This window comes from Hetaerina americana, unplaced genomic scaffold, assembly GCF_022747635.1.
Source record: "Hetaerina americana unplaced genomic scaffold, ioHetAmer1.1.p SCAF_5, whole genome shotgun sequence".
In the NCBI taxonomy this organism is placed as follows: domain Eukaryota; kingdom Metazoa; phylum Arthropoda; class Insecta; order Odonata; family Calopterygidae; genus Hetaerina; species Hetaerina americana.
Window position 1 is genome coordinate 72,212,466 of NW_027287095.1, and position 12,107 is coordinate 72,224,572.

At 34.9% G+C, this 12,107-nt stretch overlaps 1 protein-coding gene across 2 annotated transcripts in view; it reads left to right on the forward strand.

Annotated features, from left to right (window-relative positions):
• AP-1-2beta (adaptor protein complex 1/2, beta subunit) overlaps positions 1-11,398 on the forward strand; it is a 103,899-nt gene extending 92,501 nt beyond the window's left edge. For both annotated transcript variants that reach the window (XM_071592684.1, XM_071592683.1), the window contains exons 11-17: positions 2,061-2,280; positions 3,377-3,552; positions 3,686-3,772; positions 5,970-6,099; positions 8,522-8,693; positions 9,251-9,405; positions 10,966-11,398. In XM_071592684.1, the coding sequence (XP_071448785.1) occupies positions 2,061-2,280; positions 3,377-3,552; positions 3,686-3,772; positions 5,970-6,099; positions 8,522-8,693; positions 9,251-9,405; positions 10,966-11,040 (1,015 nt within the window). In that variant the 3' untranslated portion in view covers positions 11,041-11,398. The remainder of the gene's footprint in view (positions 1-2,060; positions 2,281-3,376; positions 3,553-3,685; positions 3,773-5,969; positions 6,100-8,521; positions 8,694-9,250; positions 9,406-10,965) is intronic.
• The last annotated feature ends 709 nt before the right edge of the window (positions 11,399-12,107 follow it).

Genomic DNA, 12,107 nt, shown 5'->3' on the forward strand with positions numbered 1-12,107 from the left:
ACCCACTGTGCAACTAGAATGCCATGAGGAATATTGAAGAATTTCCAAATGGCAAAAATGACCCATCTCTCATGGTTACCATTTATTTATATATTTATTCATTTGATTGTGTAATTTTTAAGGAAGAGTTTTGGATAAGCATGGACCCAACTTTCCTGCATTTCCTAATTTTGCATAGCAATACAAAACCTGACAGTCCACACTACATGAAGCTGCTCTTTAATTCTATGAACTTCCTTCATTCTGGCCAATGTGCCTATCCTATTCCTACTCTACCTTGCCTGCCCAATCTCCTCCCCTCTATCTCAATCTTCAACATTTCATCACTAATCAAACTTCTTTGCATTCGCCTTTCCTGCTTCCTTTGGATTTCACCGAGCAAATCCTCCCCCACCATTCCTTGTACTTCATTTTCTTTCATTTTTGTCCATTTCACTCTTTCTATCCTCCACACTCTCAATCCACACTCCACAATCTCAGAAGCATTCAATCTATGCCAATTTTTTGCTTCAATGGCCATGTTTCCATGCTGTACCAAACCACGCTCCATAAATGAAAGTTTTCATTAGTCTTTTGCTATCATCCTTACTACAGTCCCTGTCTTCAATTCATTCCTCATAGTGAAAGCTTCTCTGCCTAATGCAATACCTCTTCTTTAAGTCATTACCACTTTTACCATCTTGATCCAATTCTCTTCCAAGATAGATAAACACCCAACTGTTCCTAGTATACATGTATGTCCTCCAACTCTAATGTGTATGCACTGACTTTCTAATATTATCAGCAATGATTGTAACCCCTTGAGTGACTTATTAAATCTTCAAAGTTTCATTCCTTCGTCCATCCATATTTATTTGGCCCTTAAGTAGTTCTACAGAGATGTTATTCATCCCTATGACTTAATTTGATTTATCTTGCTACCAAGTATGCCTGGTCCGAAGTTATCTCCATATATGTCATATTCCCTTTCATTTAAACTTGTTAGCCGACTATCTTTGCCATATAGATCCTTCATGTAATATTACTGTGTCTCTTGAAACTTTTTTTGGTTCAATTAAAAATTTTTCCATTATATAGTCAATAATTATGCACAGATTTTCACTTCTTACCTCCTCTTAGTGCTTTCAACTTTCTGATCAGTGCAATTATTTTGCACTGATCAGAAAGTCCTTTCTTTGTAAGAAAGACCTTTCTTTGTGAGAAAGACCTTTCTTTGTAAAGGTTCCATGTCTATGCATTGTATCTGCCACCATGTTTCATATGCTCAATTAGTTCTTCCTCCCAATGTCCTTTGCTGTAATATAGACTTGAATAATGATCCAGTTCTTTGGTTCAGATTTTACCTCTACTAATAATATTTTATAACTCACCTGATCAATGTTTATTATGCTTTTTGTACCTTTTTGTTCAATGCTTCTGGCACTCCACCCTGGATATCTTCCTCTCTTCATCTCCAACTTCATATTGTCTAATTCCCCTGTCCTGAGCGGTGTCCTAACATTCCAAGTCCCTAATCTAACTAGTGCGATCCTCTTCTGTCTTTTTTTTCTCTACTGCTGATGCTGTAAATCCCGCTTTGCATAATGTTGATCCAAATCTGACTTTGATTAATGTGCCCCCTTCTTGGCCTTTCAAATATTTTTGGTGCTACCAAGATCTTGGATGCTGTTAATTTTAGTATTTCCCTTGAGTATTCTCTTATTCAATGAATTTCATTTGTACAATCAAAAGGATCTCCTCATCATTAGTCTAAACCCTTGAACAACAAAATGAAACGGAAAAAGAAATATTTTTTGTTGTTAACTATTTTTCTATCTTGTATTTCATACCCAAGTATTTTCATGTCATAAAATTACCACAGCTGTCATCATTTGCTCTTAGTTATGCAGTAAAATAAAATTAGTGCCGCAATGGTGTAAAAACAGTAGCTCAGCTCAAAGAAAAATGTGGTTTAGACTACTATTGTGTTAAGCCCCTTAACCAAACTGTCTGGTTCCAGGAAACTGCAGGAAGTGCTAACCATGACGAAGTATGAGTTCTCATTATTTTTCTTCTGACAGGAGTGGTTCTCAAGATGAGCAGACAGTAGAAACAGGTCAGCAGCCAGCTGTCATCCCCGCACAAGATTCTCTTATTGGCGATCTCCTGAGCATGGATATTGGAGGTGGAAATGTTGCAGCATCCCAGGCAGCACCAGCTGGTGTCACATCAACCACAATGCCTGCAGCTAGTGGAGGGGGCACAGGTCTAGACCTCCTGGGTGGTGGCCTTGACAGTTTGGTGAGTAGGAATTTGATCTCAAAAATGGGGAAAATCAAGAGAACTCATTGGTTTGGAATTTTAATATAGGCACTAGTCATCATGTACATTGCTTAAGAAAACGCATTGCTGATGACGTATATTTGTATTATGTTATCCTTAGTCATTTTAAAACTACAAGAGGGATGATGAAGTAGGGGTTAAAAATGAGGGGAAGAATAAGAATGGGGAAATAGGGGGAGGGGAGTGGGTAAAATGAAGGGAAGAGAAAGGTGCTTGTACATAGGGTGCCACTTCTATAAGATGAAGATGCTGAATGAAGACCATTGAAAATCACTAGTTCATGGATGTTAAAGACTCATGACAGCGTTTGATTTTGGTTTATTTTTGTTTATTTCATCTTATTATTTGACAATTGTAAAATAGAAGAAATGTTATAGGAAAAAGGTATGAGTCCATGAATCATCATTCAATCAAAGCAAAACACTATTATTATTTCAAGGTAATAAAATGGAATTTATAGGTGAAATGTCAAATACTATATAATTAAAAAAATTAAAATCAGCAGTGGTAGGCTATGCATTGTGTAGCGCTGCTCTAGAACAAAGTTATCAGTGCTTGGAAAACTCTGGTCATCATCAACTAGACAAATATGAAAATCTAAAAATCAAGGTTATTCCAAAAACACTTTACCTGGGTAAATGACTGTTTGATGGGAGAATCTTGTGTCAATCATTTGTTGGTTGAAACAAAAGTGACACATTTTTGTGTAATTCATTTATAATAAGAGATATGCTATCAGCAAGCACCATTTATAAGTGATATTAGTTGCATGTATGACAAAAAAATTTATTTTTTGTCAGGAAAGGTTTTGATAGCCTATCAAGTAATTCAGTTGTATTGCTCCTATCTTATATGCAATGAAAGTGTTTCATTCTTTTCATTGTTAAGAAGGTGGGCAGAGGAAAGGTCTAATTTGGTCTTTGCTGCTTGTTTGATGTGCATGTGGATTTTTGGGCTTATTCTGCATCAGATCAGTGTGCACTGTCCAGCTCCCTGAGTGGTTAAACCCCAATGATCATGAAAAAGCACGCAGTATAAGATTTGTCCTTTACAGTTGGGTGGTGATGGTGGTGCCGGAACTGCACCCCCAGTTTCTCAAACAACTACTGGGCTACTGGGAGACATCTTTGGATTCACAGCATCTTCACCTGCATATATTTCACCAAAAACAAACTGGCTTCCTGCTGAAAAGGGCAAAGGACTTGACATCATGGGCACCTTTTCTCGAAAGTATGAAAATCTCTGTGTCTTAATTTGTGATATTTTAGTATTTCATTTTCCAAGAAAAGAAATTTATCCCAAAGTTTTATCTTAAATTTTAAGTGTTAAATTTTAAGTATTAAATTTTTTGTCATTTTACTAGGAATGAGCAGATACACATGGAATTCTCCTTCACAAATAAAGCAATGCAGCCTATGGCAGGATTTGCTATCCAGCTCAACAAGAACAGGTTTGTATTGTTTGAATATGATTATTGCATGCTGTTTTTAGTATTGAATTAATATTATTATGCAGTATAGTACATTAGGCCAATGCCTGGTGGTATTGTGGACTTAAGAAAAATATATCTTCTTGTATATGTCATTTCACTCTGGCAATTTTTTTAAGCCTCTGCTTGATTATTTTTTAGGCTTTTTGGGAAAGGGTTTTTAAAATCTTCAAGTAAGCCATTCCAATTCTAAATTGAACAATTAATGAAGAAATATTTTCTGTTGTCATGCTTTTCTCGCTTCATTTTAAATTTGAAGTCATTCTTTCTATAAAAAGTTGACTTTTTGAGCCGTCTGGATATTTTGTCCATCCCTGACTTGCCCGCACACAGAGACATCCCAATCTTGTTGCTGCCTTGAGGTGTTCCAGTCCAAACATTTAATCATGTTAGTCATACTGCCTTAACGGTTGTCAGTGGTGTGAGAAATAATCATCCAAAAAGTCAAAAAGGAAAAGAAGCTGTTCCATCATTACAGTACATTGGCTCTGTGTGCTCACTATTGTTTTGCCAAGAATGTCATCTATCCTGTGATATTCTCTTTCCATATGAATTTTTACATTTGGACCCTGTAAGACACTTTTCTGTTCCCACAAATTCAAATGAAGCTGAAAAGGTGTCTTTTGGACCATTGAGAGCATTCATGAGGAATCTCAGGCAATTTTTGTCAGAATCTCATAACATATTTTAGAGTGATGGATGAATGTTAGGATCATTGTACTGATGTACTTCAAGGGTGTTGATAGATAAGATTTGGGTTGTGTTTTTAATTGTCCTTGGCTTAAGTCTGGAATATTTCAGGTTCCACCTTGTACAGAGCATGCATATACCATATCTATTGTCATCATTATATATGTAGTCAATTAGAAATACTTTATTCTAAAGAAACATTGCATTATTAAAATAACTTACCATTTATCCATGTTTTATTTTCCTTTGTACATGTGAATTTTCCTAAAAATGGCCGGAAACACACAGTATAACATTCACTTTTTAAGAATATTCATCCATTCACTGTTGTTTTTGTTCAGCTGAGAAATTTATTATGTAGTTCATTGTTTTGTCAGTTATTTTAATTAAGCATCTCTTAGTGAATAAGTGAAACATTTGAATATGAAACGTGATTGTATCGAGTGAATAGGAAGCTGGAAAATGCAGTGATACAGATGACCAGGCTGCTGCTATTCATTCTTTAATTCTATGGTATTAAATGGCAGAAGCTGATACCTTCAGGAGGGATAAACGCATGGTGATATCATAAAGAGATCATATGGATGGAGATTAGATGAGTTATAATCGTATGAAGGAGTGAAATGGAAGAAGAATGAATTCCTGTTGCCAGGGAAATGATTGGATGCTTTTTTCTAAGTTAGATGGAGATCCTTAGGGCTGAGTTGATAGATTGATGTCTAGCTATAGAGATGAGCAAAAAGAACTTCATGCTGCTGCACATATGCGAAAACATTCATATGAGATGTGATTCTCTATTGACAAGGCATTTATAATATTAGTAAAGAAGAGCAGAAAATAAATAAACCTTGAAAGCCTGATACTGGAAGTAGAATGTAAAGGTCAAATGGAGAGACCATTTGGAATTCTGTAATAGAATGTAGTGATAGCCATCATATGATGCAGATAGTGGAACAAGGGAAAGATGGGTGAATTCTTCTCGGGTCTTCCACCGGGTCAATGGCTCCATAGCTGCCGACGTTTCGATTCCTGACTCGGTCATCGTCATCAGCTATGGAGCATTGACCTGGTGGAAGACCCGAGAAGAATTCACCGAACTAATACGCCGGGAAAGCACCAGATCTTTCAAGGGAAAGATGGTTTTGGCATTTCTTGGAAGCATAATAAAAGGATAAGCAAAAGACGAAGTCAACCAATCTTTGGATTATGTTATTAATAAAAACATATAACTCTCAGCATGGATTATTTTCCATTACTATATTTAATGCGTATTAACTTGTAAAATATTAAATAAGTATCTACTCTATGAAATACAATTTTGGAATTTTTGTCATTTTTTCCCCCATCCTTGTTTGATTACATTTCCAATATTTAATGTAAATTATTGCCCAATTAAGTGTTGTTTCAGAGATCTGTTAAGGTTCTTGTTTTCCTTGTAATTGTATAAATCAAATTTCTTTCCAAACAGCTTTGGCCTCGTCCCCAATGGTCCTCTGCAAGTGATGTCTCCTCTTCCCCCCAATGTGTCTCATGATGCCTCACTCATCCTCAACACCAACGGGCCAGTGCAAAGAATGGAACCACTCACAAACCTTCAGGTAATATATTCCTCTTCTCTCCTTATGTATTCATTGCTTGTTTTCATTCTCATTATTGCATCTCAGAGGTACTCTTTGAATAATCTCAACCTAAGACTAACTGGAAATTGGTAATGGCTGATGATACTTTTGGGAATAATTCCTCAGAGGTATAGAATGACAACCTCATGCTAAGTAGGAATATCAGTTTTCTATTAACAATATGTGTACCAGTGCCCTTTAAATTTACCAGCCCTTGGGGCCAGCCATTTTTTGTGCCTCCGCATTAAAGGTATTCAATAAAACAAACACTACTTAACTACTGGATGTTTTTTAATAAAATTTTTAATGTGTAGATATTATATACCAGAGTATTCAAATAATGTGTGGCATTGTTCGAAATATTGTCCCTCAATGGAGTGGAACACAACAAAGTCCATAAATAAAGCTGGTTTTACTTCTTTTCTTGGCCACTCTTACACTACTAGGTCTCTGAGGAATTTTCTTGCTCCCAACACTATTTTCTCTATTTTATGTTTTTACATGTCAATTTCAAGTCTTTCCCGTCAGGTCCATCATTGGTGCATGCCTTGTAGGAAAAATATGAATTATTTTCTCTTGAGTGTCTAAGATGGGTTTCTCTGTATCTCTATGACTCGCCCAGTTTCTTGTAACTCATGGAAAAAAATTTTATACACAATTTTTTTTCCATTGAGCTTCACGTACACCCTGAAAGAATTGAATAGGGTTCAACAAAAACAGCCCTGTCTTCTTTGACCACTTCGTGGTTTTTCTCATTATCATGCATTATGACAGATATTGGTCTGCACAGTCTATTCCCTTTATATACTCGTTATATTTCAAGATGGAGTCGGGCTTCCTTATTCTCTCTCAAGTTTTTCTGTCCCTCTTCTACGATTCTAGGTGAAGAATGAATGTTAGAGATCATGCGAACATCCTGCTTGTCTTTCCAAATTTGCACGAGAACCTTTTTTTTCTTTGGAATATTGACTTGCCCTTCTGTTTAATGGATTTCAGACATTCAGGAAGACCTCTATTTAATCTGACTCTGAAGCAGGACTAATGTCATTGTCTGGCCATAATAAAACATCACCACACATACTGTCAGCCAAATCATTACTGTTATCAACTACAGAATCACTGGATTACTGTAAAGGTAGACCACAAACAGTTTTATTGGTAATTGTTAAATCTTCATCACTGTTACTTGGGATTTCACTATTGTTTCTGTCAGAACTTTTATCAGTTCCCTCTCAACTTAGGACATCAGACAAATTATTGGCAAAACTTTATTTAAAATATCATTTTTGCTCATTCCCCTTATGTTCTCTGCAGCCAAGATTGCATAAGGGGTAACAATAGATGTTAAAAAAATTAATAACTTTCAAAAACACCTTAAAATTTTACAAAAACAGTATGGAAAGCTTCTAGACTGATAAGGATGAAAGAAATAGCTACTAATAGTTCCAAATCAATCTGCCGGGGCATGAAAACCAGTAGTAGTATATATGAACACATATCAATATGCGAGTGGTGTTAATGCAGAGTTTCATTTTGCAATTGTTATCCAGAGGTGTTTTACTTGGGGATGATATGGGAAGGTATCACAGAGGCGAAAATGGAATTTGAAAATGATTTTATTTGATTTTTTTTTAAATGTGAAAATGTTAGCATTTTATTCCATGTACAATTATTTATTCAAATAAATACAATAATCATTTTCAATTTCTTTTCCTATTTCTCTCTGATCTTTTTTAATATCAATTAAAGAAGGATGTCCACCATGAAATCAAACCATTTTAATTATGTGTTGTCAATTGGCATTGGTGACCTTCAGCAATTAAGAAAACACTAACTAAATACTGATAATCAATATTTATTTTTGAAGTTGACAGTTAGATGATAGGTTATTATGGTATGTAATGGTGATAAAACGGATATTTTTTTCAATGTCCATGAAGTGAAGCTTTACATTAATCATGACATGTTAGTGCACAAAAAATATGAATTATTTATTCATTTAAATCCCCTAGTATACCCTAATCGATCTGCTTCTTCTTTGTCACAAACAAGAATGATCCAGCTCACAAATTTTACCCCACTGCCTAGTAATTATGATAGATCTTGAATCAATTTTTGGTCATTATTTTATGTTTCTTTCTTTAATGTTTTATTTGTATGATTTCATATTAGTGTCCAGCGAGTTATTGTTTTTAGAATGCAATTTACTCAAATAATTGCTATTTCCTCTTTGTAAATGGAAAAATTTAATTTGTGGAATTTTAGCTGAAATATTTAATTAAGTAATTAATTTTTGGATCGTTAAATTTTTAAATCTTAGTTGTGCCATGATACTATGGTATTTATTATCTAAGTTAAAATTTCAAATAGTGATTGCTTTGGAATCTCTCTTTGATTTTAGGTTGCTGTAAAAAATAACATAGATGTATTCTACTTTGCGTGTCTTGTGCCAATGAATGTCTTCTTTGTTGAGGATGGGCAAATGGATAAAAGGGTGTTTTTAGCTACTTGGAAGGACATCCCTGCCCAAAATGAGGTCCAGTACACACTCACAATACAAAACTGCAATGCAGGCAAGTATAAAATCAAATGGTTTATCATAAATGGTATTTCTCCATAGCACCTAAGGTTTTCACAGAGCTCTATTTCTTGTCTTGATTTCATATTTTTTCAAATGTGACTAAAAATAAAGCTGAAACAATGCAGTAAGTCTTTGGCTTATAAAGTTAATTTGTACTTAAAATTTTTCTTCGAATTGCAAATCATGTAACTCAAAGAATTCTTCCAGCAATGTTAAGGCCTTTGGCAGAAGTGACAGAAAATAGCACATTTCGAGCTGTTCTGTTATTTCTTACAAAGATTCATTTGAATTTGGTGTTCATCTCATTGGATAATTAAAGCAAGCAAAATTGTAACTCATAAAAAAAAGTTTAGAAGATTAAAATTAATTCATTACAAATATCGCACTTCTGCAGACATGTACTATTACAATAGTTACACCAGTTTGTTGACATTATCCATTATGTGATGTTAAAATATTTAACCCCATGCACATGTCACTGGGCTTCAATAAATACTTGTTAATCATTATCAGGAAATGATGTTCGATTTGAATTTTATCATTTTTCAGATGATGTAGTTCAGAAAATGCAACAAAATAATGTCTTCACAATTGCCAAGCGTAATGTTGAAGGGCAGGACATGCTCTACCAATCTCTCAAACTCACAAATGGCATCTGGGTACTGAATGAGCTGAAAATACAACCTGGAAACCCACATGTCACTGTAAGTGTATGTCACATACTTGATCATTGATTTTCTGTAGATTTAAATTCATCGCAAGAAAATTATTTATAAAATGTAAAATGTTCCCTTAGGATGGTTTTTGGTAGGTCACATGTTAGTCATTTAACCAGCATGTGAAATATCTGTGCAAGTGAACAGCAAAATAATTTATTCAGTCCCATTGGATTGCTAACAGGGCAGCAACATAAATCTGACTCGATTTGCAGTCAAAGGGAAAGATCATGTTATCTCAGATTTGTGTTCACCTCAGTATTATTTTTCTAATTTTAAGTCACTCAAAGTGTAATTTCTCACAGATTTGAGGTGCCAAGATTTTAGTTCGGGACTCATGTGTGGCCTCTGGTATTCTGACAGTTGTCTAACTGTAAGTTGTGTGCATGTGTTCTGGGATGTTTCTCATAATTTTCTTTACTGGACAACTGTTACACATTATCACATAATGTGAATCAGCGGAATATAGATGCAGTCTCATTTTCATGGTCTTGATTTGAGTATCACAGTATCACTTATCATAAAAGGAAAACTAATATATGTTGTATCATGTAGCTTTCTGAATGATTTGCCATGGACAAAACTAAAGTTCCTGTCATTGGCACAGTTGACCAAACATGCAGTGTTTGTAATTACCTGAAATAGTTGACAGGGTAGTTGCTTTTGTGTGAATCCCCTCTTAGGAAAGGTATCCTCCAGGTACATCTCGAAAATGTTGTAGTTTCTTGTGTGGTTAATTGGAATCTAAAGGCCTTTAATATTTTTAATAATGTTAGAAATTGGTTTTTGCTTGCTCCTAAAATATTCTTGTTTAATACTTATTTAAAATTGAATTTAATCATTCCATTTAAGTCATAATGTCCATGTCTCTATTAAGCATAAAATTTAAAAATAGAAATACATGCATGGCATCTCTTAATTCAATTACATCATCTTGTGATAACTCTTATTCAACACTGAAAATGTTCTTAGGACTGTGAGGGTATTTTCAACTTTGCATTGACTCGTTAATGGCCATCGTCGTAGTGATAGGTAGTATCAGTTTGGCATAATGTATGCAAACAAATATATCCAGTCAATCTGCTCTTTCTGAATATGAAGCATGTTCAGAAAGATATGAACATATATGAAGCAGAGAAAACGTATTAGCATATTGGGAACCAGTTCACTATTTAACTCAGTGGCATGAAGCCTGATGTGGAGAAGCAAAGTTACAACCTTAAGTTAGGCTGGGAAACATTCCCTCTCTTAGCCTCACAGCTGAATCGACAGATGTGTACAAAATCCTTCTGCAAATTGCTATAGGAATGAAATGAGTGAATGAGTAATAGTATGAAAATTTTTTGATTATGAAATCAGTGTATAGTGTTGGCTTTACACTTGTTCAAAATTCAGTTGGTATTGTTCTGATGATAAATCTAGCAGGGGTTTGCAATTTCAATGGCCAAAGAAATTAGGCCACCTTTGAGTATAAATAAATGTGTATTTTTTAGAATTCTATTGACTAAAAATTATACTACTTTTAAACTTTTGTCATTTTTATTACAGCTTTCCCTAAAATCAAGAGCTCTAGATGTTGCTGCTGGAGTGTTCCAGGCATATGATGCAATCTTGCACTCATAGATATGATTCGAAAAGTACCAAAAAGTATCAAACCAGTCACATTCCTCATTGCATGTTTTCTATTTTGAATTTTGATTCCATATGTATATGCTTGGATGTTTATCAGAGGAAGTAAATATATATATGTTTATATTGTTTGTAATTGTGTTGAAGTGTTGTGGCTTTTAGCCATAGTAACTGAATCACTGTAATCCCATAAATTTATCAGCATATTTCCCTGTATATATGTAGTCAGTGATGAGCTGGTACATTTGGTAGTGTTACCGGATTGTGGAATGTATGATGATATGATCAATACAAATAAACTTCTATTTAATGCCATGTTACAATTAAATCGATTATAAAAATGTCTTGATTCTTTTACTTTGACTCATAAAATAGGAATAAGCTACAAGATCAAAACTGTTTGGATCAGCTACACATTGCTTTGGAATTAAGTGATACAGGTAATCATGCATGAATTTGATTGATTTCAGGAAGTGGAGAGGAAAACGATATAACCTGCCATTGTATTGAATATCTTCCAGAATGATTAATTCCAAAGAAACCGTGGGAGATGCCGCAACAGTAACTTTTAACGGAGTCATCCGCTAATGTGCATTTCCATGCAACAATTTCAGAGTGTAAAAATCATTCGCCTTGACTGGGATTCGAACCCAGATCCCTCAATATCCGGTCGAGTGCTTTAGCCACTTAAGCTACCGAGGCGTCCTCTTAAACTCTGAAATTTTGGGGCTTTTAAAGGAACTAGATGTTGTGACAAAATGCCGTACATACAATGTCACAGGCATTCGTATTCATGCGCGAGGCGCCACAGTCCACGAGGTTAAAGCCAACTTTAAACACTTATGGTGTTTACACTTGACAAATTCCATATATTGGATATTGAGGGATCTGGGTTCGAATCCCAGTCAAGGCAAATGATTTTTACACTCAAATTGTTGCATTGAAATGCACATTAGCGGATGACTCCATTAAAAGTTACTGTTGCCGCATCTCCCGCAGTTTCTTTGGAATTTGTCAAAGTGTAAACACCATAAGTGTTTAAAGTTGGCTTTAACCTCGTG